This window comes from Haliotis rufescens, unplaced genomic scaffold (genome assembly GCF_023055435.1).
Source record: "Haliotis rufescens isolate VD_foot unplaced genomic scaffold, xgHalRufe1.0.p SCAF_16, whole genome shotgun sequence".
Classification (NCBI taxonomy): domain Eukaryota; kingdom Metazoa; phylum Mollusca; class Gastropoda; order Lepetellida; family Haliotidae; genus Haliotis; species Haliotis rufescens.
In genome coordinates this window covers 24,950,772-24,976,599 of record NW_025963846.1, presented here as the reverse complement: position 1 = coordinate 24,976,599, position 25,828 = coordinate 24,950,772, and the positions used below count along the sequence as shown (strand labels likewise).

The 25,828-nt window shown below is 41.9% G+C and overlaps 2 protein-coding genes across 2 annotated transcripts; one reads left to right on the top strand and one right to left on the bottom strand.

Annotated features, from left to right (window-relative positions):
• The first annotated feature begins 357 nt into the window (after positions 1-357).
• LOC124133787 (brain tumor protein-like) lies at positions 358-4,328 on the top strand. Its single transcript, XM_046498322.2, has 2 exons — positions 358-879; positions 2,422-4,328. The coding sequence occupies exon 2, from the start codon at positions 2,462-2,464 to the stop codon at positions 3,644-3,646; it is 1,185 nt and encodes a 394-aa protein (XP_046354278.2). The 5' UTR covers positions 358-879; positions 2,422-2,461; the 3' UTR covers positions 3,647-4,328.
• Positions 4,329-8,924: 4,596 nt separating this feature from the next.
• Positions 8,925-25,334, bottom strand: LOC124133788 (succinate--CoA ligase [GDP-forming] subunit beta, mitochondrial-like). Its single transcript, XM_046498323.2, has 9 exons — positions 25,202-25,334; positions 23,682-23,826; positions 22,701-22,800; positions 20,565-20,808; positions 18,059-18,148; positions 16,521-16,617; positions 13,655-13,816; positions 11,585-11,848; positions 8,925-10,637 (listed from the first exon to the last, which is right to left on the bottom strand). Exons 1-9 carry the CDS (start codon positions 25,247-25,249, stop codon positions 10,528-10,530), a joined length of 1,260 nt encoding a protein of 419 aa, XP_046354279.2. The 5' UTR covers positions 25,250-25,334; the 3' UTR covers positions 8,925-10,527.
• Positions 25,335-25,828: the final 494 nt, after the last annotated feature.

Below are 25,828 nucleotides of genomic sequence, written 5' to 3'. Positions count from 1 at the left end.
TTCAATTTACCTAGATGATAGAACAATTTCACGATTCGACCCGCGAAATCTGTCCGAAGGCAAACGAATGTAGTCTTCTGAAACGGCGACATATCGTGGAATTGACATATTTACTGACGCGAACACTGAAATTTACATAAACTGAGATATGTATTACTATTTTATATTAGGGATATATTTCTTTATAATATGCCCCTCCATGTAGGCAAATAATCTTCATGTGACTGATAAATGTGCTCGAGTTGGTCTTATATGGTTTGAAAACTTGCCCCGGACGTTTATTTCATAACCCGAGTCGGCAAAGAGCGAGATGCACGTGCCAAAGCCACGCGGAACACATTTCACGTGCATCACGCAGGGCCGACTCACACAGTGTCTCACGGTTAAACATAGAGTTCTTGAATATCGTTTTAAATGCGATTATAAAAATAATGTTGTTTAAACATTTTAGGTGCTAAGGTTCTTTGAATATTAACCATGGTTTATATTGGTTTGAGCATTGGCACCCTTCTGTCTAAACGTTGAAATGATTAGTTAGAGTCCGAGGTGATTAGGCACCAGGCAGACTCGGAATTCCACGCTGGTGTCAGACGCCCATTGCAACATACATAAAAGTACGAAAGCGCTGCTTATGCTTTGGGAAAGCGAAACACTGATTGCTTTACAGTAAGCGCTCAGTGAGTCATTGCTTTTGCTGTGGATTTTTCGTCCATGTTCAATCCCAGTCAGTTCAAACAGGTCAGGCGCGGAGCGTGAATGTTGTGAAGGTACTCTATTACTCCGGACACGCAAGAAACAGTGTTCCAGCTTTCATTGTGAAAAGGAATATCCCAGTGCTATTATTGGCTGTGTTTCAAGTTCCCACGTTTATAAAACAAGGTGAGTTTAAGTTTCATTGAAACATCATATTTCTTGACAAGAGAGTACATGAAATTTCTATTCTACTTAAAGTGTTCATACGTTAAGTTTTAATGTTAGTCTATACTTTAATTATTCTATGTACCAACACTTTTGCAATCCTGGTTAATGAGGTGAAATTGAGTTAAGCGTCGCGTTCAAGATTATTGCACTTATATAGCGACATGCATGCACGTGTGTGTGGCTATCAGATTACTGAGATACCATGCCGCAGTTTAACATGGATACCCCACTCAGACACAGTGTACTAACTCTGAGCCGACCAGCCCTTGTTTTCCCCTTAATACAGAGCGCTAGGCAGGGTAACAACAAGTTACGTCTGTTAACGTATTTGTTAAAGATGGTGTATTGTAATAGCATAATTTATTCTAAATCAACTTAGTAATTTGTGAGGAAATATACATGGGGACGAAGTTGCACCACAACATCGTTACTGCTGCTCTAGTTACAATCTATTCACAGTTGTAAACATGCTACTAATTTATCATATACTAAGTTCAACAGACTTTAAAACAAACCGGTAAAGCTAATCCCGCGATATTGTTGATGAATACCCCAGAAATAATTTCAGTTCCTTCAATGTAACGTCATCACGGGAAGGTCAATAACTAATGTTGCTTGAGTGAATGAGTGAGTGAGTGAGTGAGTGAGTATGGTTTTGACGCCGCTTTTAGCAATATTCCAGCAATATCATGGCGTGGGACACCAGAAATGGGCTTCACACATTGTACCCATGTCGGGAATCGAACCCGGGTCTTCGGCGTGACGAGCGAACGCTTTAACCATTAGGCTACCCGACCGCCCCACAGCGCATCATGGGTTGATTTTGATCAGTATTCTCCCAGTATCAGTTCAAGTATTACAAGTTGATTGATTTAGGTTTTCACAATGACTCCACAGTTACAATATTACTACGTTGTTCAATGTTTTGACATACATGATTTTGTCAGGTTTTAAATATGTGCAGTCTATACACGCCAATTTTGTTTTGTTTGTTTGTTTGTTGTTTAACGCCGCACTCAGCAATATTCCAGGTATATGACGGCGGTCTGTAAATAATCGAGTTTGGACCAGACAATCCAGTAGCTGACATCATCAACATCGATCAACGCATTTGGGATCGATGACATGCATCAACCAAGTCAGCGAGCCTGACCACCCGATCCATATAGTCTCCTTTTACAGCAAGCATGGGTTGCTGAAGATCTCTTTCTACCCCGTATCTTCACGGGTCCAGTTTAACATGGACACCCCACTCGGACACATTATGATGACACTGAATCGACCACTCCTTGTTTTTTCCCCCTTTAATGCCGAGCGCCAGGCATGGTAACAAAAAGTACAATCTTTAAACGTAATTTGGTATGAGGTAACCAGGGATCGAACCCCGAACCCTCCGGGAGGGTGTGTTGGGGGATTTTGGAATTTTGTATGAAGACTAACTATTTTCTTCAGCTACTTCTGCAAAACCATATTACTATTTATTTGTTTTTATTGCTGCAGATTGTTTCAATCCACCTACTGATCATCTCTGTATCTCGTGATGGCTTCACCTACCCCCTCCGACTGTGGCACCTTCACCACCTCCAGCTCCTCCGACTACGAGATGGACTCCGCCTACCACGGCACGCGCTGTGACCTCTGCAGCAACTCCATCTTCTTACCCAGAATGCTCAGCTGCCACCACACCCTGTGCCAGCCATGCATGGAGCGGGCACTGCACGAGACAGGCGCTGCCCACTGCCCACTCTGTCCACTGGACGTTTACATCGGCGGCCATGACGTCACGGGGCTCAAACAACCAACGAGAAGAGACGTCTTTGACGCCTGGTCTCGAGACGCCGACGTCGTTCATTGCACCGGATGTAAAATCAAGGGGGCAGCCGCTTCTGCCATTTGTTTTGACTGTGGGAACTTCTTGTGCGCAAACTGTATAATGGCGCATCAGTTTATGAACCGCTTTAAAGGACATCGTGTTTTAAGCCTTGGAAATCTACAAAAGAACACCGACGAGGGTTTCATGGCAGAGAAGCCGGACATATGTCCAAGACACGCCAACAACGTGGCTGATCATTTCTGCACTTCCTGTGCAAAGCCTTTGTGCAGCGAGTGCATATTAGAACACAATGAAGGTCACGTATGTAAGCCACTCACTGATGTAGCAGACGACCACGTGAACTCGTTGCGCCACCTAGTGGCAAATGCAAGCAGCAAAATTAATCACTTGCGGGCCTTAGCCAAACGAGCTGCCTATATTTCATCAACGTTGGCTCAACAGCACAGGAATTCCAAATCTGGCATCAACGATACCTTCGCCTTCTATAGCTCCATGTTAGATAGACGCAGGACTGAAGCCATGATAGAACTTCATCAGGCGTTCAACACGAAGCAGGTCGCCATCAGTACCGTGGCCCAGCAGATTCAGAGTAGCACCCATACCCTGAACCAAGGCGTGCAGTTCATTGACAGGGTGCTCTCTCACAGCTCCGTCACGGAAGCCCTGCTGATGAAGAAATGCATAGAAGAACGTTTCCAGAACCTCTTCAACTTCCTACCAAGTCTTCAGAACAGTGGACACTCTGAGATAAACTTCGTTTCTGATTGCCAGACAATCAAAACAGAAGTCCAGGCCAACTTTGGCTACGTTCGACAAGGCTGTGAGATTCTGCAGCTGCCTTCACAGAAAACGCACTCTGCCGGACGTGTTACACCTAATCATATATACTAATTGTTTTAAGTAATTGTACACCTGTTTGACTGTATATAGTGTCAAGGCCTTGTTTTTTACACACGAGCACCAGTCACTTGCCTTGTTATAAGTTGCAAAGGTTTTAATTGCAGGTCATTAAATTAGTCCTCAGTAATGACCTCTATATAGATAAATGTAGATATATACGGAACAAAACAAGTTAAGTTTCATGAATATTTTGTTGGAATATTTTTGTAGTGAAGACTTGGCATAGAATTTCATACAAATATTCCCAAGAGTATCACGACTCCTAACATTTTTGTTCACTATATTAATGTTCGTTACAAATGGATCAATCCACAGGTCTTTACAACCTTTGTGATGACAGTGGTTGTTTAAAATGTCTCGCTGCAGTTATTTCTTCATTTGTTTATTTCTGTTTATTTTTTGTTGACAGTTGTGCTATTTATGCATTGCCTTGTTTGTATGATCACATGGATTATGTTTGACTTTTTATCCAAATGTCATGGAGCTATTGTATTTTAATATGACCAGTATTGTACCTTCTTGTTTAAACCAGCAATAACATTTTCTTGACGTGGGCGTGCTGTTTATAACGACTTTCCTACACATTTGAATTTTATTGTTTTTATCTTGAAAATATTTGTTTTAGAAATGGCTTAGACTTGATCTTGAATGTGAATAAATATCTCAATGTACAGCTGTTTTTTCCTCTGGTTATCTATGGAGGAAGAATGAGACGCTTTGAACAGTTTCATGTAGAAGGAAAGCGCAGTGCGGCGCAGAAAAACCAAGAACCACAATAAGAGCGAATTTGGGATTCGAACCCGCGTTCATAGTATATTACGATTCTTAGACACCGCTCTGCACGGCCACCCAGTAACCTGTGACACCTGTTTAGGTAGGGATTCTTTTATTCCCTATATCGTTTGTGTTTATTCCGGGGGCACGGGTGGCCCAGTCGTCTAAGACGCCGCGATTCGCTGTGCAGAGTTGCGTCCCTTGAGCACGCCAGAAACCTATGATTGTGGGTTCGAATCCCGGTTCGCCCCGATTATGTTTCTAGGTTTGTCAGCACCATAACCGTGGTCGTGGGTTTCACCGAAGTGGTATACGTCTGAGACCTGCATCACTTCGGGCTTTCCTCCCACATTAAGCTGACACGCCGCGATATAACTGGAATACTGTTAAAAGCGGCGTTAAACACAACTCACTCACTCACTTGGGTTTATTCCACTTTTTGAAATTGCTACACCGGTTAAAATGCATTCAAACCTTGTTCAATATCCCGTTCAACACTACATACAAGAACATTTGTCACCATCGGCTTTCTCATATACTAACTGATAAAAAAAGTAACTGTGCATCATATATAGTGCTGTAAATGTTGTTACTGAAAATAACCTCATGATATTTGGTAATTCGTCTGATCATTGTTTTATCAACAAATTCATTGACAACACCTATACCTGGTTGCGCAGTGAAGACCAGTGAAAATAGCCTGGCAGATGTTCCAAATGTCAACCCAAGATTGGCCCAACTAAGCTAGCGTTACTGGCTGGCACTGTTCCTGACGTAGGGGTTCCTGTCGTAGGTGTCTTCCATCTCATCCTAGACATGTTCTGTGGGGGAGTGGTCGGGAGGAACAGCAGACTATGACAGTACAGCAATGTTATGCTGTCTCAAAAAGTTACATGATCGCGAACAATGTCGTCCCGGTAGCGTACGCCATTGAAATTGCTATTAACAATGATGAGTTGTTCTCCTATGAATGGTGATGCCACCCCATACCATCGCACTTCCATCCTCGAACCAACTCCTCTAAAACGTTCTCCTGGACGTCTATATATATATATATAGAGAGAGAGAGAGAGAGGGAGAGAGAGCGCCACCCCACTCAGACACGGTACACTGACTACGAGCCGACCAGCCTTGGTTTAAGCCCCTTAATGCCGAGCGCCAGACAGGGTAACGACAAGTACCATCTTTTAACATATTTTGGTATGACGCGGCCTGGAATCGAACCCCGGACCGCCCGCTCTCCGGGCGGACACTTTACCACGGATGTGTCCTGTCCAGATGAAAGCTGTGCTTATCTGTGAACAGTATACGTCAGGTGCTGTCTAGACCAAGCTATGCCTGGCGGTGACGTAGACGGAATAGTGAGCGTATTGCTGAATGTCAGAGGCGCATGTTGTGCTCCCTCAGCCGGTTGTGTTCACTCATGATCTGTTAATGAGGCAGTTTGTTATTGATTCCGTAGATGTACCAACCGAATATGGTTGTCTTGTTGACGTGACGTCACACGTAGACGACCGGACCGTGGCGGGTCATTAGTGTTGCCCCGCTGCAGATAATGTCTCCAAAGAGATAATATTGTTTTTAGATGAAAATTTATTTTGCGCCATTCCTGTTGCAACATACCCACGACGCGTAGACGTTTATTTTCAGCAAGCCGTGGCATAACGTAAGCGTTTTTTACGGTGAAATAAAAGTTATTTAAATGAGCACCTGATAGCTAAATATTCATTTTATGCTGTTCACATTAAAAAAAATAAATGTATACCATGCTCCCAACAAACACGCACGCATCCAAATTGTGCATCGTGCATGAACGTGTATATGTCTGCTGGGGTCGGGGGCCGCGGTTATACAGCTGGAATATTGCTAAGTGCGGCGTTAAACAACAATCAACCCACATTATATGGGGATCCGGGACATTCAAGAGTAAAAAAACAGATTCCCCTTCTCGGGTAGCTTGTTTAATAGACGACACGATTGTCAATTGCAATTCTTTCGCTGTTCGACTTCTCTCAGGTGTCGTGTCATATTTCAACCACGTGAATCTCGTGCAGCACGTGCACTACAGTCACTCCAACTCACGTTGGATGAGACAGCCAATGGTGAGGGGGCATTAGCCCGGTTATAAAACTTGGATCAACTGTAGGCCTTGCAGGTGTGTAGGACTGGGTAAATCAGGTATGAATTCGGGAATTTTCAAAACTGTATGCACTGAGGTGCTATTTCCCTCATTCCAGACCTTGCATCGTTGGAAATGGCAGCTTTTGAAAAATAGCATTTTTCTATAAAATGCTTTATGATAATAAATAAGGAAGAAGAATAAAAAGGTTAACAAATTTCAGTTTTCTGATAATTGTGAAACTGCAAACTCTAAGGAAATGTTATTTACAATGGTCAAACAATTTGTAAGAAACGAACTGTTAATGCAGATATTCCTTTAAAAGTTTGTTCAAGAAATTTACAAACATCAGGTACCACCATGGCAATGATTACATGCAGTGTTACCAAACTGGTTACCCGGAATATCCGGGGTAGAATAGGTCTTCAGCAACTCATGCTTGCCGTAAAAGGCGACTATGCTTGTCGTAAGAGGCGACTGACGGGACCGGGTGGTCAGGCTCGCTGACTTGGTTGATGCATGTCATCGATCCTAATTGCGTAGATCGTTGATCGATGCTCATAATGTCAACTACTAGATTGTCTGGTCCAGACTCGAGTATTTACAGACCGCCGTCATATAGCTGGAATATAGTGGTCTAGTGGTAGAGCGTCCGCCGTAGAGCAGAAGGTCCGGGGTTCGATCCCCGGCCGCGTCATACCAAAAGACGTTAAAAGATGGTACTTGTTGTTACCCTGTCTGGCGTTCGGCATTAAGGGGCTAAAACAAGGACTGATCGGCTCGGAGTCAGTATACTGTGTCTGAGTGGGGTATTCATGTTAAACTGCGGCATGGTATCTCAGTGAGCTAGCACTATAAATCGGCATCAGTCCGGACTAGTACAAGCAGCCACACAAACACACACACGTACATGCACGTCGCTGTTTTAGTGCAATAATCTTGGACGCGATGTTAAACCCCATTTCACCTCAAATTATCTCTCCATAATCAGCCATAACGTTCAGCTATTCTGGCCACCTCAACCCAGTGATGGCCACCAACAACAAACAACATACTGGCATAGCATAGCTAATGAACACAGTTCCACACTGGAGATTGCAGCACCCCAGAGCTGGGTCATCCCTCACAAGGCAGGCAGACCAGCGAGAGAGTTGGGTTTAACACAGATTTGAACATTACTTTTCTGTTATCACACAGCATGGATATGATGCTGACAGACAAAAAATAATAACAAGCATGAAATAACCCCGCCAATATGACATGTCCGGTTGTGTGCAAGGCACGATCTGCTACGAAAACAAGCACTAGCGCCATTTTCAGTCAAAATCGTTGCTTTGGAAACTCGAAAAATATTGGATCTGCGGGAGGGGCGGTCCGGTAGCCTAGTGATTAAAGCACACCGAAGCCCCGATTCGAATCCCAACATGGGTACAATGTGTGAAGCCCATTTCTGGTGTTCCCCGCCATAATATTGCTGGGATATTGTTAACAGCAGCAAAAAAACATACTCACTCACGCACTGGATCTGTATGCCATAGGCATGACCAAAGTTTGTTTGTTTGTTTGTTTGTTTGAAGCCATACTCAGCAATTCCAGCTTTATGACAGCGGTCTGTAATCAAGTCTGAACCAGATAATCCAGTGATTGATATCATGAGCACTGATACACGAAATTGGGATATGATCCCATGCATCAACCAAGTCAGCGAGCCTGACCACCTGATCCGGTTAATCGCCTCTTACGACAAGCATAGTCACATTTTATGGCAATCATGTGTTCCTGAAGACCTATTCTCTACACGGAGTGGCATGACAGCTGCCTTACGTGAGTATGAGTGAGTGAGTGAGTTGGGTTTAAAGCCGCTTTTAACAATATTCCAGTTATATTGCGGCATGTCAGCTTAATGTGGGAGGATAGCCCGAAGTGATGCAGGTCTAAAACGTTTACAACTTCGGTGAAACCCACGAGCACAGGTATGGTGCTGACAAACCTAGAAACATAATCAGGGCGAACGGGGATTCGAACCCACAATCATAGGTTTCAAGCGTGTCCAAGGGACGCAACTCTGCACAGCAAATCGCGGCGAGCATGACCAAAGTTTGTACTGAGGACCAATATGAGATTCAGACCATCTTACAGCGGATCCTGGCGCAGGATGTTTCCCAGAGCAACCAGGATTAATGAAACAGAGTGAGTGAGTGAGTATGGTTTTATGCCACTTTTAGCAATATTCCAGCAATATCACGGCAGGGGACACCAGAAATGGGCTTCACACATTGTACCCATGTCGGGAATCGAACCCGGGTTTTCGGCGTGATGAGCGAACGCTTTAACAACTAGGCTACCCGACCGCCCCTAATGAAACAGAAACAGTGATAGCTTTGTATACTTTTATTGAGCAGTTACTACACTATTACAGTTTGAAATACTGTGAACACCATTGCAGCTTGTTCAGAGATGAGTAAACTCTGACTCACACATTCCATTGTAATCAAACTCATAGAACATGCTATTAGTATTTGAATAATGGTTTTACCCAAACTTTATACTTCATGACTCTAATGATCATATTTCAATCACTTCTGAGCAGTGGACAGTATTTTAACAAAATAAAAAATATAATATGCCAGTTAAATGATTAATGGATGTTTTTATTTCCTCTACAAGTGATTTCTACTGCTTTCATCTTTCTTCATGTTAATAGGCACTGAAATAGATGGGTCACTTTGGAATTCTTTAGATATAACACTCATTCATGCATCTTCTATATATGCATAACCAAACATTACAGAACAAAATATATTCATCCTCTAACACCAAAAAACAAGAATTTATCCTTTTCTAAATACATGTAGTCAAAAAGAAGAACCAAAATTGCCTAAACACTAAACAAAGTTATAAGCAACATCAAATTATTGTAAGCATGCCAGATCTCTACATCATTTGAAAAAAAAATGTCCTGTTCTGCACTATCCTTTTTAACTATCCCTTTTAACTATCCCTCCGAATATAATGAAATAAATATTGGCAATATAATGCCATACCAACAGTATCCATGGTGACGATGATGAAGTACTATTGTCATGACTCTACTACATCCTTAATGCACTAACATGTACACCCCATACACATGCAGACACATCTTCCAATCACACATCAATCATCACAATCCATCACCTGTCAATCAATCTATTAATGACAGAATCACATGTCAATCAAAAGAAGCTGACCAATGACAGACCCAGAATATAAATACCTAGACTTTTATGTTTGCTATCTGTAATAGATATGCACAACGTTTGAAATACTGACATGTCAATCAAAAAAAGCTGACCAATGACAGACCCACAATATAAATAACTAGACTTTTATGTCTGCTATCTGTAATAGATATGCACAAACGTTTGAAATACTGACAATACATTACCAGGGGGGGTACACACATTAATAATCTGCAGATGGTCCCCAAAAAACACTTGATATTTTGGTTCATTTTGAGGATTATATAAATCATTACGGCGTTGTCTTAAACATATAAGACATCAAAAAATGATTTTACTAAAGGTTAGATCAGGTTAGATTTATCAAAATTAGAATATATTCATAAATTTCTTTTCTGGAACAGAGTAACATTAAAATATCAGTATTGTGAACAAAATGTGAAAAAAGTATTTGATAGGACTGGTGTATTGTTTCAGCTCTGAAACTGCCATCATAATTGTTCACCAGTATTGTGAATGACAGCACACATTTCGTACATCCTCTTTCCTGACTGCAACCCCTGGGCACTAATCAACTCTTTCATTCTGGGTCTGTCCTTGACCTTGACACACAATCTGGCTGGCAAGCTGTTTCCAAGGTCAAATTCAGTCAGTTCTGTATTGGTCTGATGTGGAACTGAGTCCTTCAGTTCACATCATTTGTATAGATTTCCCAGATAATTCACATGATCACAAATTTTAGACTAGTTGTCATGTGATCATCTGATGCTGGCTACAGCTTTCTGGGCTGCGTCATCAAGGTCGTTGGCAGCTGTTATGGGGAGATTACTCTCGCGGAGAATCTTCTTGGCCTCATCAACATTGGTGCCTGGAGAAAAAGAAGATTCAGTGAGTACAACTGTTTGAAGGGAGAGTGAGTGAGGGAGTTTGATTTTACGCCGCTTTTAGTAACATTCCCGCAATTTCACGGCGGGGGACACAAGAAATGGGCTTCACACATTGTACCCATATAGGGAATCGAACCCGGGTCTTCGGCGTGACGAGAGAATGCTTTAACCACTAGGCACATAATCTTGAAATACCTACAGTTTGATGACATCAAGCCCAAGAAAGCATGAAGAGTTACACGTAACACAGGTACTAGTGATGTAGTATGTAAATAAATCTTAGAGGTATTGAGAGTGTTCAAAGATCAAAATGTGTGAAAAAGTATGCGATATTCAGACACAAATTTGAAATTTTTGGGCATGTATTTAGTGCATGAAGACATAACTATTAGGTTGCACTTTTCACTAACAGGTTGCACTGGTGCATGTTTTATATCAAGCCCTGAGCTCCTTTTATTTCCTCTCAACGACCATTGGGCAAAAGCTCAGGGCATCTGTGTAAACCTCAAACAACATGTTGCACAGATAAAATTATTGTACATAATCAGGATATAATTGTATCCGGATATAATTGTACAATACATGACCTAAACGACAAACAACATCAGCAGAGGAAATAGCTGTGTATGCATAGCTACTCAAACTACACACAATCAGTGACCATGTGCGAAATATGGAAATATCATCATCATCATCATCATCATCAATCATCATCATCATCATCATCAATCACCACCATCATCATCATTATCATCAATCATCATCATTATCATCAATCATAATCATCAATCATTATCATCAATCATTATCATCAATCATAATCATCATCAATCATAATCATCATCATCAATCATAATCATCAATCATTATCATCAATCATAATCATCATCATCATCAATCATCATCATCACCTCAATCATCAACTTACCTTCCAGTCTGACAATGAGAGGTAGAGAGAGGTTGATGGTGCGGCAGGCGTTGGTGATGCCATTAGCGATGGTGGCACAGTTGACGATGCCCCCGAAGATGTTGACGAGAATGGCCTTGACCTGCGTGTCCGCTGTGAGGAGCTGGAAGGCCGACTTCACCTGTTCCTCCGTGACCCCGCCGCCCACGTCCAGGAAGTTGGCTGGGTTGCCGCCGTGGAGCTTGATGATGTCCATCGTTGCCATTGCCAGACCGGCGCCATTAACTGAAATAATAATTACATATCAGGGACCATTTTGATCACAAAAATGGCATGCTATATCTGACTAAGGGTGTGAAGTATTACTGGTATTTTGGAAAATTGAGGTTAATTCTTTCCACGATACGTATCACAATATCATTTTTTCATGCTCGATATATCAGGTGATTTCAAACTGGTTTTTTTTATCAATGGCTTCGCGGCCCAGGAGATAGCATCCGGAGCCCCAAGATAGCTGGGTATTTATCGAATGAGTGAACAGTATGTTGTACCAGCATCTTGTTTTGTTCCATTTTTGAACTTCAGTTCATTCCTAGATGTATCAGATGGCTTCAGAATTACAAATTTAGAACAAGAGTTTGCCACTAACGTGGCTATATCCCCCGCCCCTGTTGTAGAATTTATGACATAATTAAATCTAAACAAACCCTAACCTTTTTTAACCGAGGTGGAACTTGTCATGGAAATTGTAAAAAAAAGAAGAGTTTGGAACCTAAGATCATCTTGCTGCCATGGAAACATAAAAAAATAAAAAAATCTAAAATTTCTAAATAGCAAAAGGCACCAGTTTAGCATGTACCTGACAAACCTGCAAAGTTTGATGAAAAAATATTGAACGGTTTCTGAGTTATGCTCCGGAAACGAAACATGACGGATGGACGGACGGACGGAACCCGTTTCTATATCCCCCGCCAACTTTGTTGGGCGGGGAATAATAATACAATATATCGTGATACAAGTGCAATACGGCCTTGTGTACTGCAAAATATTGTGATACACTTGAAACGGGCCGGTCGGGTAGCCTAGTGGTTAAAGTGTTCGCTTTTCATGCAGAAGACCCGGGTTCGATTCCTGACATGGGTACAATGTGTGAAGCCCATTACTGGTGTCCCCTGCTGTGAATTGCTGGAATATTGCTAAAAGCGGCGTAAAACCATTCTCACTCACTCACTTGAAACCTCCAATATCCATCCCTACGTCTGTCAGGGATTAAAGAATGACCTCCACAACAATGGTGACCTATTTGAAATGATTTGCATGACGGAAATCATTTAACAAATTCTAATTTTAGGTGTGTTCATTACATTCAAAAACAGAGGTAGCCTCATCCTCATCTTGTCCTCATAAAAACAACAAATTATGCCTCTAGCTACATTACTGACTTGTTAAGCACTTGTTTGGGGTAAAAAAAAACACACATAATGTATTACAACTTTGAAAGAGAAAGTCCTATGCCTACATATATCTTCATAAAACGCACGCACACATCTATATATAAAAAACAAAGTGTGTTGGTGGTTGCAGCAGTCAAATTTAGACAAAAAACATAAAGCATCCAATTTACATGGGGCAGTTAAAAATTATCTTAGACTAGAATTCTCATGTGATTAGCAACTTTCAGATGTATTATCCAAACTAGATATTTTACAGGTCCCATGGGACCCCAGATCCGGGGTAGAGTAGGTTTTCAGCAACCCATGCTTGCCGTAAAAGGTGACTATGCTTGTTGTAGGAGGCGACAAACGTCGGGTGGTCAGGCTCCCTGACTTGGTTGATGCATGTCATCATATCCCAATCGTGTGGATTAATGCTCATGATGTCAATCACTGGACTGTCTGGTCCAGACTCGATTATTTACAGACCGCCGTCATATAGCTGGAATATTGCTGAGTGCAGCGTTAAACAAACAAACAAACAAACAGGTCCCATGGAGATGATTATTTCCAGAATTGTTCGCAGTTATCTCACTGATAACTACTAGACAATTACCTACCCCAACTTAGTATGTGTAACATGGATTACTGTGCCTACCCAGACAGGCGATGTTGCCATCCATGCCGATGTAGTTGAGGTTGGCCTTGGCAGCCTCGACCTCTCGGGGGTCGTTCTCTGACATGTCGTCCAGCGCAAACACATCCTTCTGCCGGAATGCTGCATTGTCATCGAAGTTGATCTTGGCATCAAAACACACAACTGTAATTGAAAACATGAATATCGTTTTAATGCTGGAATCAAACACGAAGAGAACAAGAGTCATCAGGAGAGGACATACCCCCCTGGTCTGGTGCAAATTGGAAATGGAGTTTGGCTACTAATACCCCGCTTTTGATTCATTGCCATTGGATACATTCAGTTCAGAAAAAAAGAAAAAAGTTGTTCAATTTGTTTCAGAGCGACGGGTAGCCTAGTGGTTAAAGTGTTTGCTCATCACGCCAAAGACCCGGGTTCGATTCCCGACATGGGTACAATGTGTGAAGCCCATTTCTGGTGTCCCCCGACGTGATATTGCTGGAATACTGCTAAAAGCGGCGTAAAACCAAACTCACTCACTCACTCAATTTGTTTCTAATCCGAAATCATGAAAAGGGACCAATTCACCACTAGACTGATCTGCATAACAAGTCTCATCAAGAAATGTTCAACAGTTTGGAAGTTCTGCTCTGGAAGCAAGCACTCATTTTCAGCCAACTTGTCATCACGAAAATAAAATAAAAATGAAAAACTAAAATCCCAAGTCATCTCAGGTACCAGTTCCCCACTGATCTGTATAGCAAGTTTCAACAAGAAGTATTTAAAGGTTTAGGAGTTCTGCTCTGGAAACGGAAAACAGGCAGACACACAATCTCATTAAAATCAGGGCCCACTTGCACAAAGCGATCTTAGCGCTAAGATGATCATAACTCCCATTCTTTAAGGCTTAGCACTAAGATTGCTTTGTGCAAGTGGATCTTAGTTCTCGCTACGTCAGAGCGACCTTTCATCCGACCAATCAGAGCGTCGTTTACCAGATCATGAAAGTGACAGTCGGAATGTGATTTCTCATCATGCAGCCTTGAAAACTTTAAAACGGGGTATTCCGAACGATAGTTACGGGCTTAACGACTGAATCTGAGAATTTGTCAAAATATGTTTCGAAGCGTAGCCGCCAATTTGAAATTAGTGCCGAAAAGCACGAGAAAGCTGCCTTCTGATTGGCTAATGTCGACTTCTTGTCAGTAATTCCATTCGTCGGTCAGAGTTTGCGATAGGTCGGTCTGACGTGACCCGTAATGGGATGTCCTCAGATCTTTGTTTAGCGGCAGCGAGAACTTAGATCTGATTTTAATGAGATTGGCGGACACATGGAGGGACATGCTGATCGCTATATGGTTGACACTGCTTGCTCACATATCAGAGTGAAGGTTCATCTTCCCGAGGCAAGAGCGTTAACTGACTTAAAAAGTCCAGTTTCCACCCTTGCCGAACTAGGCTGGAATTCCTGGGCTCGATCGTAGCGCCACCAGTGGCTATTACGAGTTATGTCCTTTCTATGCCTCTCCTATTGACCAATCAGATTCAACCTCTCGTATCCCTTGCATTTGCTTCAAACAAAACGGTGGCGCCCAGTCAAGACGATCTGATCGATAATCAAGATCCATATTGTGATCAAACGAGTCTTACATAGCGAAGTGCATCAAATCACGTGAGCACCTTGATTAAAAACATGAACAGATATAGAAAATATCTCTTGACAACGAGTTAGCAATGCACATGCTTTGCAAATCCTGCAGTCGACCGCAATCTGGATTTTGATTTCGGTGCGATTTTGATTGGACTATGCATAGACTTGTTAGTCCAGCCAAAATGTAACTCCATAATACCAGCCTAGTTCAGCAAGGGTGGAAACTGGACTTTTATAGTCAGTTAACTCCCCTGCCTCGGGAAGATGGGTGAAGGTTATGTATCCAGTGAATAGCTTCCTTGACGGGCATTTAAAAGTTGGAGTACTAAGTAAGGATAACATATATGGATGAACAACTTCTTTATTACAATTAGGAGCAACGTTTTGGTGTAGGTTCTAACACTTTCTTGATACTGGTGTTAGAACTTATACTGAAACGTCACTCCTTATTGTAACAAACAAGTTGTTCATCCATATATCTTACCCTTTCCTTATCCAGTGAAAGTTGTTTAATTTATGCAGTAAATGTTTATCCTTTTGTGTAAACACTCATGTGAAAATTTGTCTCATGTTTGTTTTGTTTGTTGTTTAATGCCGCACTCAGCATTATTCCAGCTAAATGACAGCGCTGACTTGGTTGATGCATGTCATCGTATCCCAGTTGCATGGATCGATGCTCATGCTGTCAATCACTGGATTGTCTGGTTCAGACTCGAATATTTACAGACCATCATATAGCTGGTACACTGCTGAGTGCGGCGTTAAACAACAAACAAGGTAGTACTTCAACACAGTGTACTCCGAGCCGACAGTCCTTGTTTTAGAACCATCTCATAACGCCTTTCAGTATGCCAGGGTCAAACAACTGACCAAACCATACGAGATAAACTGCACCTTCTTCTGATTCAACTGACCCATGAAGATTCCGGGGTAGAATGGGTCTTCAGCAACCCATGCTTGCCGTAAAAGGTGACTATGCTTGTCGCAAGAGGCGACTAACGGGATCGGGTGGTCAGGCTCGCTGACTTGGTTGATGCAAGTCATCGATCCCAATTGCGTGGACCGATGCTCATGATGTCAATCACTGGATTGTCTGGTCCAGATTCGATTATTTACAGACCGCCGTCATAGAGCTGGAATATTGCTGAGTGCGGCGTTAAACAACAAACCAACCAATCTGATTTAACTTAGCGGACTACCTCTACACCATCTGTCACACCAGCTACACGACCGTACCTCGGCCATCTGGAGTTTCCCCGAATGGGTTGATTTCCACCTGTGTGGCATCCACCTTCACAAACAGGTCATAGAGTCGCTCTATCTGCTTGGCAGCCTGAAATGAAGAACCATTGCTAAAATCAAATATTTCCAATATTCTAGTGTTACATATAACAAAATAAACAAGGCTAAGATCTTTTGATTCACCAAATAAATCTTAGTGGACATTGTTGGATTCATGTCTTAGCAATATTCACACTGTATGTGAGTGAGTGAGTGAGTATGCTTTTACGCTTTTAGCAATATTCCAGCAATATCACGGCGGGGGACACCAGAAATGGGCTTCACACATTGTACCCATGTCGGCAATCGAACCCGGGGCTTCAGCGTGACGAGCGAACGCTTTAACCACAAGGCTACCCGACCGCCTACGCTGTATGTGATTACTTCATGACAAAATAACTTAAAGTGATTGAGTGAGTTGGGTTTAACGCTGCTTTTAACAGTATTCCAGTTATATCACGGCGTGTCAGCTTAATGTGGGAGGAAAGCCCGAAGTGATGCAGGTCTCCGACGTTTACCACTTCGGTGAAACCCACGAGCACGGGTATGGTGCTGACAAACCTAGAAACATAATTTGGGCGAACCGGGATTCAAAACCCACAATCATAGGTTTCTGGCATGCCCAAGGGACGCACCTCTGAACAGAGAATGGCGGCGCCTTAGACGACTGGGCCAAGTTACAATATAACTTGTAAATACACAGTGTTAATTAACAAATCAATGGAAAGCAATATAATAACTGTTTTTTCATAATTAACTAAGTTTGTCTCAAATGTTTGAATTTGTTAACCATCAAAGTCAAAATAGGGAACACATGATAGATTGAAAGTAATAGCTACTTTGCAAAGTCAGTTTCTCACAATGACCTTATGTGTGTGTTTTTCTTGTTTAACGCCGCACTCAGCAATATTTTAGCTACATGACAGTCTTCGGCGTGACGAGCGAACTCTTAAACCACCAGGCTACCCAACCGCCCCCATGACAGTCTGGACAGTCAGTATAGAGAGTCTGGACCAGACAATCAAGGTTGGTTTTTTGGTTGGTTGGTTTTTTGTTTTACGCCACACTCAGCAATATTCCAGCTATATGACGGCGGTCTGTAAATGGTCGATACATGGGATACAATGACATGCATCAACCAAGTCAGCGAGCCTGACCACCCGATCCCGTTAGTAGCCTTTTACGACAAGCATAGTCACCTTTTACGGCAGGCATGGGTTGCTGAAGACCTATTCTACCCCGGATCTTCACGGGTACTGACATCAAGGAGTCCCTGACATCAAGGAGACCGATCATGAGCTTCAATTCACACAATTAGGAAACAATAACATGCATCAACCATGGCGTCGAGCCTGACCACCAATCAATTTAGACGCCTCTTACGACAAACACAGGCTGGTGGGGAGGTATAATCTTACCCAGAATCCCCAGAATGTTGACCCTCTGTACTGCAACATGTATTTACACATCAACAAACTAGTGTGGCCACCTACCTCTGTCTGCTTCGTGCCAGTGAAGCCAAGATTGAGCGCCATCTTCATCGACTGACCATCTGCCAATCCAGTTGTGATGTCAATAGGGTCCTGTAAATGATAAAAAAACAAGTGGTTTGTTTTTGTTTTTTGTTTTTTTTGGTTTAACGCCGCACTAAGCAATGTTAGTTCGTTATAACCGTAGTTCGTTATAAGTATATATACAGCATAACCACAGCAAATAGTCGGGGCCAATAAAGTAAGCTCGTTATATCCGTCAGTTCGTTATAAGCGTGTTCGTTATAACCTTAGTTTACTGTAACATAAATTAATTAATCCTCAAATGAAACACCTAAAGTCCAGCAAGGCTCTTCTATTGTGAGTCATTTGGTTTGAAATAGTTCACTGATAAACTGCAGTCACTTACAGAATGGTATTGATAGCAGCATGCTGGGTGAGGTGTTTCCTTGAATACAAGAGTTACTTCCCTTCCTACTAGAATAGGGGATGAGGTGAGGTGAGGTGAGGTGAAATGGGGTTTAACGTCGCGTCCAAGACTATTGCACTATAGCGACGTGCATGTACGTGTGTGTGTTTGTGTGTTTGTTTGGCTGCTTGTACTAGTCCGGATTGATGCTGATTAATAGTGCTAGCTCACTGAGATACCATGCCGCAGTTTAACATGAATACCCCACTCAGACACAGTATACTGACTCCGTGCCGACCAGTCCTTGTTTTAGCCCCTTAATGCCGAGCGCCAGACAGGGTAACAACAAGTACCATCTTTTAACATCTTTTGGGATGACACGGTCGGGGATCGAACCCCGGACCTTCCGCTCTCCGGGCAGACGCTCTACCACTAGACCACGGAGGCAGTGAATCGGGGATGAAGGATTTAAAGACAGAAACCTGTTAACTGACTTTTAACTTAATAACTTCTGCATTGTAAATTATAGGTCAGTGGAAACAATAAAAAGCTAAAATAGAAATATGTTGACATTATCATTGTTAAAGTTAACACAGTTCTTGCAACAGAAATATGCTAACATCACACGTTCATACAGTGAGACCTTAACTCAGAACTCCATGGATTGTTTATAACAGTTAAAGCATCTCTATTATCGCTATTGTCTGTTAAAAGCACACCACTCATCTCAATCTACTGACAGTTTGAAATATTATGAAGGCTTAAAAAAATGAAAGAACTGGTTCTCCGGCAATGACTTTTTTGAAAATATGGTGCAAGCGGGTGGTGGTGTTTTTTGTTTGTTGCTTGTTCAAAATAGTAACAAATAAACAGTTGTGTACCATCAACATGGGAAAGGGCCTCCCTACATAAACAAGCTTACAAACTCCTATTGCCGCCATGACCATAACACGAGATGCACAGTACAGCAGTGCGAATGTAAAGGGAAGTAACTGTGTGCTATATTGGATCACCTTGTTTTTAAGTAGTAGGATTTTTTTTTAAATAAAAACGAAACGTGCGGCAGACGTTCTGATGATGTGGGCAGTGCCTGAGAACCAAGGCTATTATCTTTTTTAGCCTAATGGTGAAAATACATAGAGATTCCACTGTATGTAGTACTGTAAATCGTGAATTTAATGCGTCTCCAAAAGAATGCAACCACTGGACCCTAGCCAAAAATGCGACTCAATATGAATGCGACAACCCCTCCTCTCAAGCATCAGTGGATTTCTATCTAAAGATGTCCTCAGTCAGGTTTAGAATCCTCACCTTAATCCAACCTTACATTAATCCAATCACACACCAAATAGCACTGCTGATTACTTCTGCAAAAACAATACATGCGCGCTGGTTCGTCTCGGCCTTTGATGCAGTCGAAAAGAACAAAGGGTGGCATCTGTCTAGACTTGCAGGTGTGATCAGTGATGACAAAAGTGAGTAGAACTCTTGGTCTTGGCCCCAGCAGTGACAATTCACAGGATGTAATTAGTGTTTGAATGACATTGTTTATATACTTAATATACAAGTGCTGCTCAATAAACAGTGGTGTGGAATACATCAGCGTATGTCTAAGTTGGTATTTTTGGCTTAATATTGTTGATATAAATGCGATGTTTAAAAATGCAAGCAAAGACCACACGCATTTTTCGCATTTAATTCACGCTCGCGTTAATTTCAAGATTTACAGTATCATGTGACTGACTGTTCTGACATTCCGGTACCGCCGTCCATTATCCAGTGTATGTATCCATTCTATTATGATGAAATATTGGAAAACAACACGCCCATTGCTCATAGCACAGTAAATTGAAAAACCGGTTATATTTAGGGTTGTTCCGTTCAAAGGTATAGTAGAGAATGAGAGTGAGTGAGTATGGTTTTACGCCGCTTTTAGTAATATTCCAGCAATATCACGCCGGGGGACACCAGAAATGAGCTTCACACATTGTACCCATGTCGGGAATTGAACCAGGGTCTTCGGCGTGACAAGCGAACGCTTTAACCACTAGGCTACCCGACCGCCCTATGAAGGATGTTGCAGTACTGGAATATACTCACTGTGAAGATGGCTCCCGGGTCTTTCTCAGCAACCTCTTCGATGTCCATCCCTCCCTGCGGACTCCCCACCATCACCGGGCCGTCGTACTTCCGGTCCATCAAGATGGCGAAGTAGGTCTCCCGCTCGATGTCCAGTGCCTCGGCTACCATCACGGTGTTGACCTTCACCCCACCTGTTGGCGTCTGCTTAGTGACGAGACTTTGACCAATCATACTCTTGACGAGACCCGACACTTGCCCAGCACTGAAACCAGGGGACCAGGTCAATGACATATGTAAATATATATTGTTAATAAATAAACTGAAAGTCGTTTTGGTCAGTGGTTTAAATTTGATGAAAAGTTAATGATGAGATGATTAAAGAGGGTTGACAGGACATGAATATTGTCAAAAGCAAAATATAAAACCATTCTTATTTCAGGATTGAGTGAGTGAGTATTGTTTTACGCCGCTTTTAGCAATATTCCAGCATTATCACAGAGGGGAACTCAAGAAATGGGCTTCACACATTGTACCCATGTCGGTATCGAACCCGGGTCTTCGGAGTGACGAGCGAACGCTTTAACCACTAGGCTACCCCACCACCCCCAATTTCAGGAGTGAGTGAGTATGGCCTCTTTTCCTCTTTTGGCAATATTCCAGCAATATTGCAGTAGGGGACACATCAGAGAGACCAATGTGGGGGAACGAGCCAGGAGGGTACTCCACCAGCCTCCTCTACTCACTTACAAATGTAACATCAGCTTCGCATAATAATATTCCACAACATTACCAAATTCGACGTAATAAGCGCCCAGGGCGCTCTCAAAATTAGAAATAGGGGCCTCTTATTAGAATATTATTTTGGTGGAAAAAAGAGAGTTGAAAGATAAATTTTGTGGTTTATGCTGACACACTGAAATGTTTATATGCCACTGATACATATTTCCAGAATTTAATTGCCCATAATTAAGAATGCATATAACACACGAGTGCGTATTATACGCGAATAATTAAGTCTTGTGTACATTGATCAATCGGAAGGGGTGCTAACTGGTATTGTTCACTGGCCAATATATTAGCAAATATCGCCGTGGGCGCTTATTAGAGCAGGGCACTTATTACGTCGAATACGGTATATACATTGTATATGTATTATTTTACAACCGCATGTGCAACGCTGACACCCTCATTCATTATGAGTGCCACTGATCATGATGTCACTGATGTGTGTGTACACATTTCCATCCACAACGCGACTTTCCCTTCACAGAATGTAAACAATCTGTAACTGGTAAACAAACATAAATAAAAAAAATGGTATTTTGTGACAGTAGGTATTCCACATGCATCGGAAGAATCCATTTCGATTGAACTGGGTCGTCATTTAGCAGTATGCTGTTGTCAAACAGACTGGTTGCTAACATAACTCTACATTGACTAGATTAATACTAATTTAATAGGTAAGGGCACATTCTACTGGACACACATACCTACCTATATTGACTAGATTAAACACGGGTTCCCTAACCTAACTCAAAATTTCAAAATTAATAATACTACTGATACTGCATTTATTCCACGTAGCCATATTGTGGAGTGAGTGAGTCGGGTTTAACGCTGCTTTTAACAGTATTCCAGTTATATCATGGCGTGTCAGCTTAATGTGGGAGGAAAGCCTGAAGTGATGCAGGTTTCAGACGTTTACCACTTCGGTGAAACCCACGAGCACAGGTATGGTGCTGACAAACCTAGAAACTTAATCGGGGCGAACGGGAATTCAAACCCACAATCATAGGTTTCTGGCGTGCCCAAGGGACGCAACTCTGCAACTCTGCAAAGCAAATTGCAGTGCCTTAGACAACTGGGCCACCCGTGCCCCCCCTTATTGTGGAATTGTTACTAAGAATCTCAATGTACTCTGCCTGTGTTTAGAGTGGAACTTTACACCTGTGATTCCAGGTAAGAATATTGGTCCCTCACAGCTGATGCTTGATGTGAATAAATGGATCGGGTGGTCATGCTCGCTGACTTAGTTGACTGAATGTCATTTTATCTGGATCTGGTCCAGACTTGACTGCCGTTATATCGCTTGAATATTGCGGAGTACATCATTAAACAAAAAACAAACAAATAAAGTAACAAACAAAAGCTTACTCTTTTGTTAGGTGCACTCCACCTTTGAAGCCACTTTTGAAAACACCTTTGCCCCGACCTCCGGCCAGGATCTGAGCTTTGATGACATATTCAGGCACTCCTGCAAACCAATTATCAATAGACACAAAGTTTTCTTAACTTGATTCCCAAACTGTAGTAAAGGATGAATCAAGTTTCAATTTAATGGATTTCAAAGTACCTATTGGAACGTTAGAAATTGATCTAGTTTTAATATAGGCCAGATCACTGTTTATCTATACATTCTTGAAACAGAGTGAGGGAGTGAGTTGGGTTTAACGCCGCTTTTAACAGAATACCAGTTATATCACGGCGTGTCAACTAAATGTGGGAGGAAAGCCCGAAGTGATGCAGGTCTCAGATGTTTACCACTTAGGTGAAACCCATGAGCACGGGTATGGTGCTGACAAACCTTGAAACATAATCTGGGCGAACCGGGATTCGAACCCACAATCATAGGTTTCTGGCATACCCGAGGGACGCAACTCTGCACAGCGAATCGCGGCGCCTTAGACAACTGGGCCACCCGTGCCCCCGGGTATTTCTTGATTGGTTTGGGGTTTTTTTGTTTAATGCCGCACTCAGTAATATTCCAGCTATATGATGGCGGTCTGTAAATAATCGAGTCTCAACCAGACAATCCAGTGATTGACATCATGATCATCGATCCACGCAATTGGGATATGATGACATGCATCAACCAAGTCAGCAAGCTTGACCACCCGACCCCATCAGTCGCTTCTAGCAACAAGCATAGTCGCCTGTTAAAGCAAGAATAGGTTGCTGAAGACCTATTCTACCCCGGATCTTCACAGGGCTTGTCACTGGATTGTCTGGTCAAGACGCGATCATTTACAGACCGCCGTTACATAGCTGGAATATTGCTGAGTGCGGCATTAAACAACAAACAAACAAACAAACAAACAAACACGGGGCTTGTATCATGTATCAGAATGTAATTACGTAGTCGGTCCGTGATGGAGCCTGCATCGGACGCGGACTTGGCCACTTCAAACTTCTGCACAGCAATGTCATGATCGGCCATGAGACGCTTGCTCTGGAACTCCTGGAGATTGAGCCATCTCGCCGGCACACTCACCACTGGCAGCTGAAGGGACAAGGCAAACATGTCATCTGCTTCTAGAGCTGCCACAGTCTGGCGAACGTTCTGCTCTTCTTTTATTCCCCCCGACATTTCCTGGTTACTAAGTCCTCATTCACAGCCTCAAACCTCATTATTCCCCTTACCTGAGGATACTAAATTGTGGTGAGGAAAATTCTAAATAGTGCCATGGCACTGTAGCTCACCTGGGCATATAGCCAACAGTTCACAATGTCAAAAAAGACAATCACTTTAAAAAAACAACTGCTGTCAGCATTGACATTCAAATAATTTCTGCATAAATACTGAATTTTTATGATTTGAACAAAATGTAATGTTAAATGGCTGAGTTAGGAATCCCTAAGTCTGGCAATTGCAGAACCAAACATGCATTTTGAAAGAACTTGTTGACATGTTGAGCATGAAAGAGCATGTTGACAACGTCATAAATTGCAAAAATAAACTGGAACATTTATATGCGTTTGAGTCCCACAAAAAAGTAAACAAGCACAAACTTTTGCTACTTTTTTTTACAAGTAATGGCAATGAATAATTTACCCAATATGGCTGCTGTGGCAGCCATGTTGAAATTGATATTTGAAACTCTTGACCACATACAAGGCTTCCCATTGGTGGAGAGCAGCATGTGAGGTTTCAGCTTCATTGCCTCATTGTTGTCTCAGATGATGATCACAATGCAACGAAATGCATTTGTAAGAACTTAAGAGTACGTCCAAAGCACAAAGGTCAAAATGAGTACAAAATCTAAAATATGTGTAAAACAAAACATATTCCTCAAGCCCTACTCCATGTTCCAAAATAGTATATACATTTGACCTGATTGAATACATATCTTGAAAATTAATATTTTATGTAAAACTCCTGTGGCATAACTGAAAAGTTTTGGATTAATTCTGTTGCAACATCTGATATGTAAACACATTATTCAACAAAAACAAATGAAAATTTAAATCATGTAAGTAATATTATCGTTATCTTTAAATAGTGTGTTTTTACAATTTATCTTCCAATGCTAGCATTGTAAACTGTTTTCTGAATACACAAATCTTTATTACCATCCATTTTCATATCGCATTTGTGGTAACACGAACTATCTTTTTAAACTTAGTTGTAAATGAGAGCGTAGAGTGGACGACAAAAAATGTTTGAGAGGTCAAAAACTGTTTTTGTTGTTTTTTTCTAGTGGCGAGCACATGTCATAAATTTGGAGTTCTTTCCCCTTAACAGGTGCTCTTCGACTCGTGTCTTTACATGGGATAAAATAAATATGTAACAACTTTGAATATTTCTTAGCATGACATAAGTAAGTGATTTTTGTGAGTGCTTTCCGTAGACACAGGTTGTAAATGCAAAAGTAAACCTGTTTCAGCGTTCGCAGACGTTCTGCCCTCAACACACGTCGCAACATCACTGCACAGTCCGGCTAACGGGAGAGAGACCGCATCACAACCGTGGAGGAAATATAGTCCAAGGGACATTTAATCTCAACGCGAGTCCCGTTCAGTCGACATGCTGAGCAGTTTGTTTAAACTGACTCGCACCATTTGGATACCATTTCCTTGTTTCTAAATACGTACACTGACTGAAATACCAACGAACACACCAAAAACGTTTTTCAGTTGTCAAAAATTTGGTTCTAGATAATAATTTATTGCGAGGTAAAATATGCAAGTGCTGTTATAAACAAATATCACCCATGCGACAGTAATGCATATTAATAGAACCTACATGATATACTGTTACAAAGAGCCCGCATGCGCAAATTCACGCTCTCGTTTCTTTTTCATGTAAATGACCTATATAGGTAAATCGGTAAAATATAATGACACGAGTAAGGGATGCTGACTGACTAAGAATTACTAGATCTATACATCCATGTATCCATAGATGACTTGCCGCATTTTTTAACGTTGTGGTCAATATGCAACACATAATCTCGTGTTTTGGGGATAATTATTTCCAATGTATTTGGGACATGTATGTAGAT

Excerpts from the sequence above, each read along its gene's own strand:
- LOC124133787 (XM_046498322.2), top strand. The coding sequence starts at position 2,462 with ATGGCTTCACCTACCCCCTCCGACTGTGGCACCTTCACCACCTCCAGC.
- LOC124133788 (XM_046498323.2), bottom strand. The coding sequence starts at position 25,249 with ATGTTGCGACGTGTGTTGAGGGCAGAACGTCTGCGAACGCTGAAACAG. Across the intron at positions 22,801-23,681 it reads CTCCATCACGGACCGACTAC|GAGTGCCTGAATATGTCATC; the intron begins GTAATTACATTC and ends ATTGGTTTGCAG. Across the intron at positions 11,849-13,654 it reads TGGCAACATCGCCTGTCTGG|TTAATGGCGCCGGTCTGGCA; the intron begins GTAGGCACAGTA and ends TTATTATTTCAG.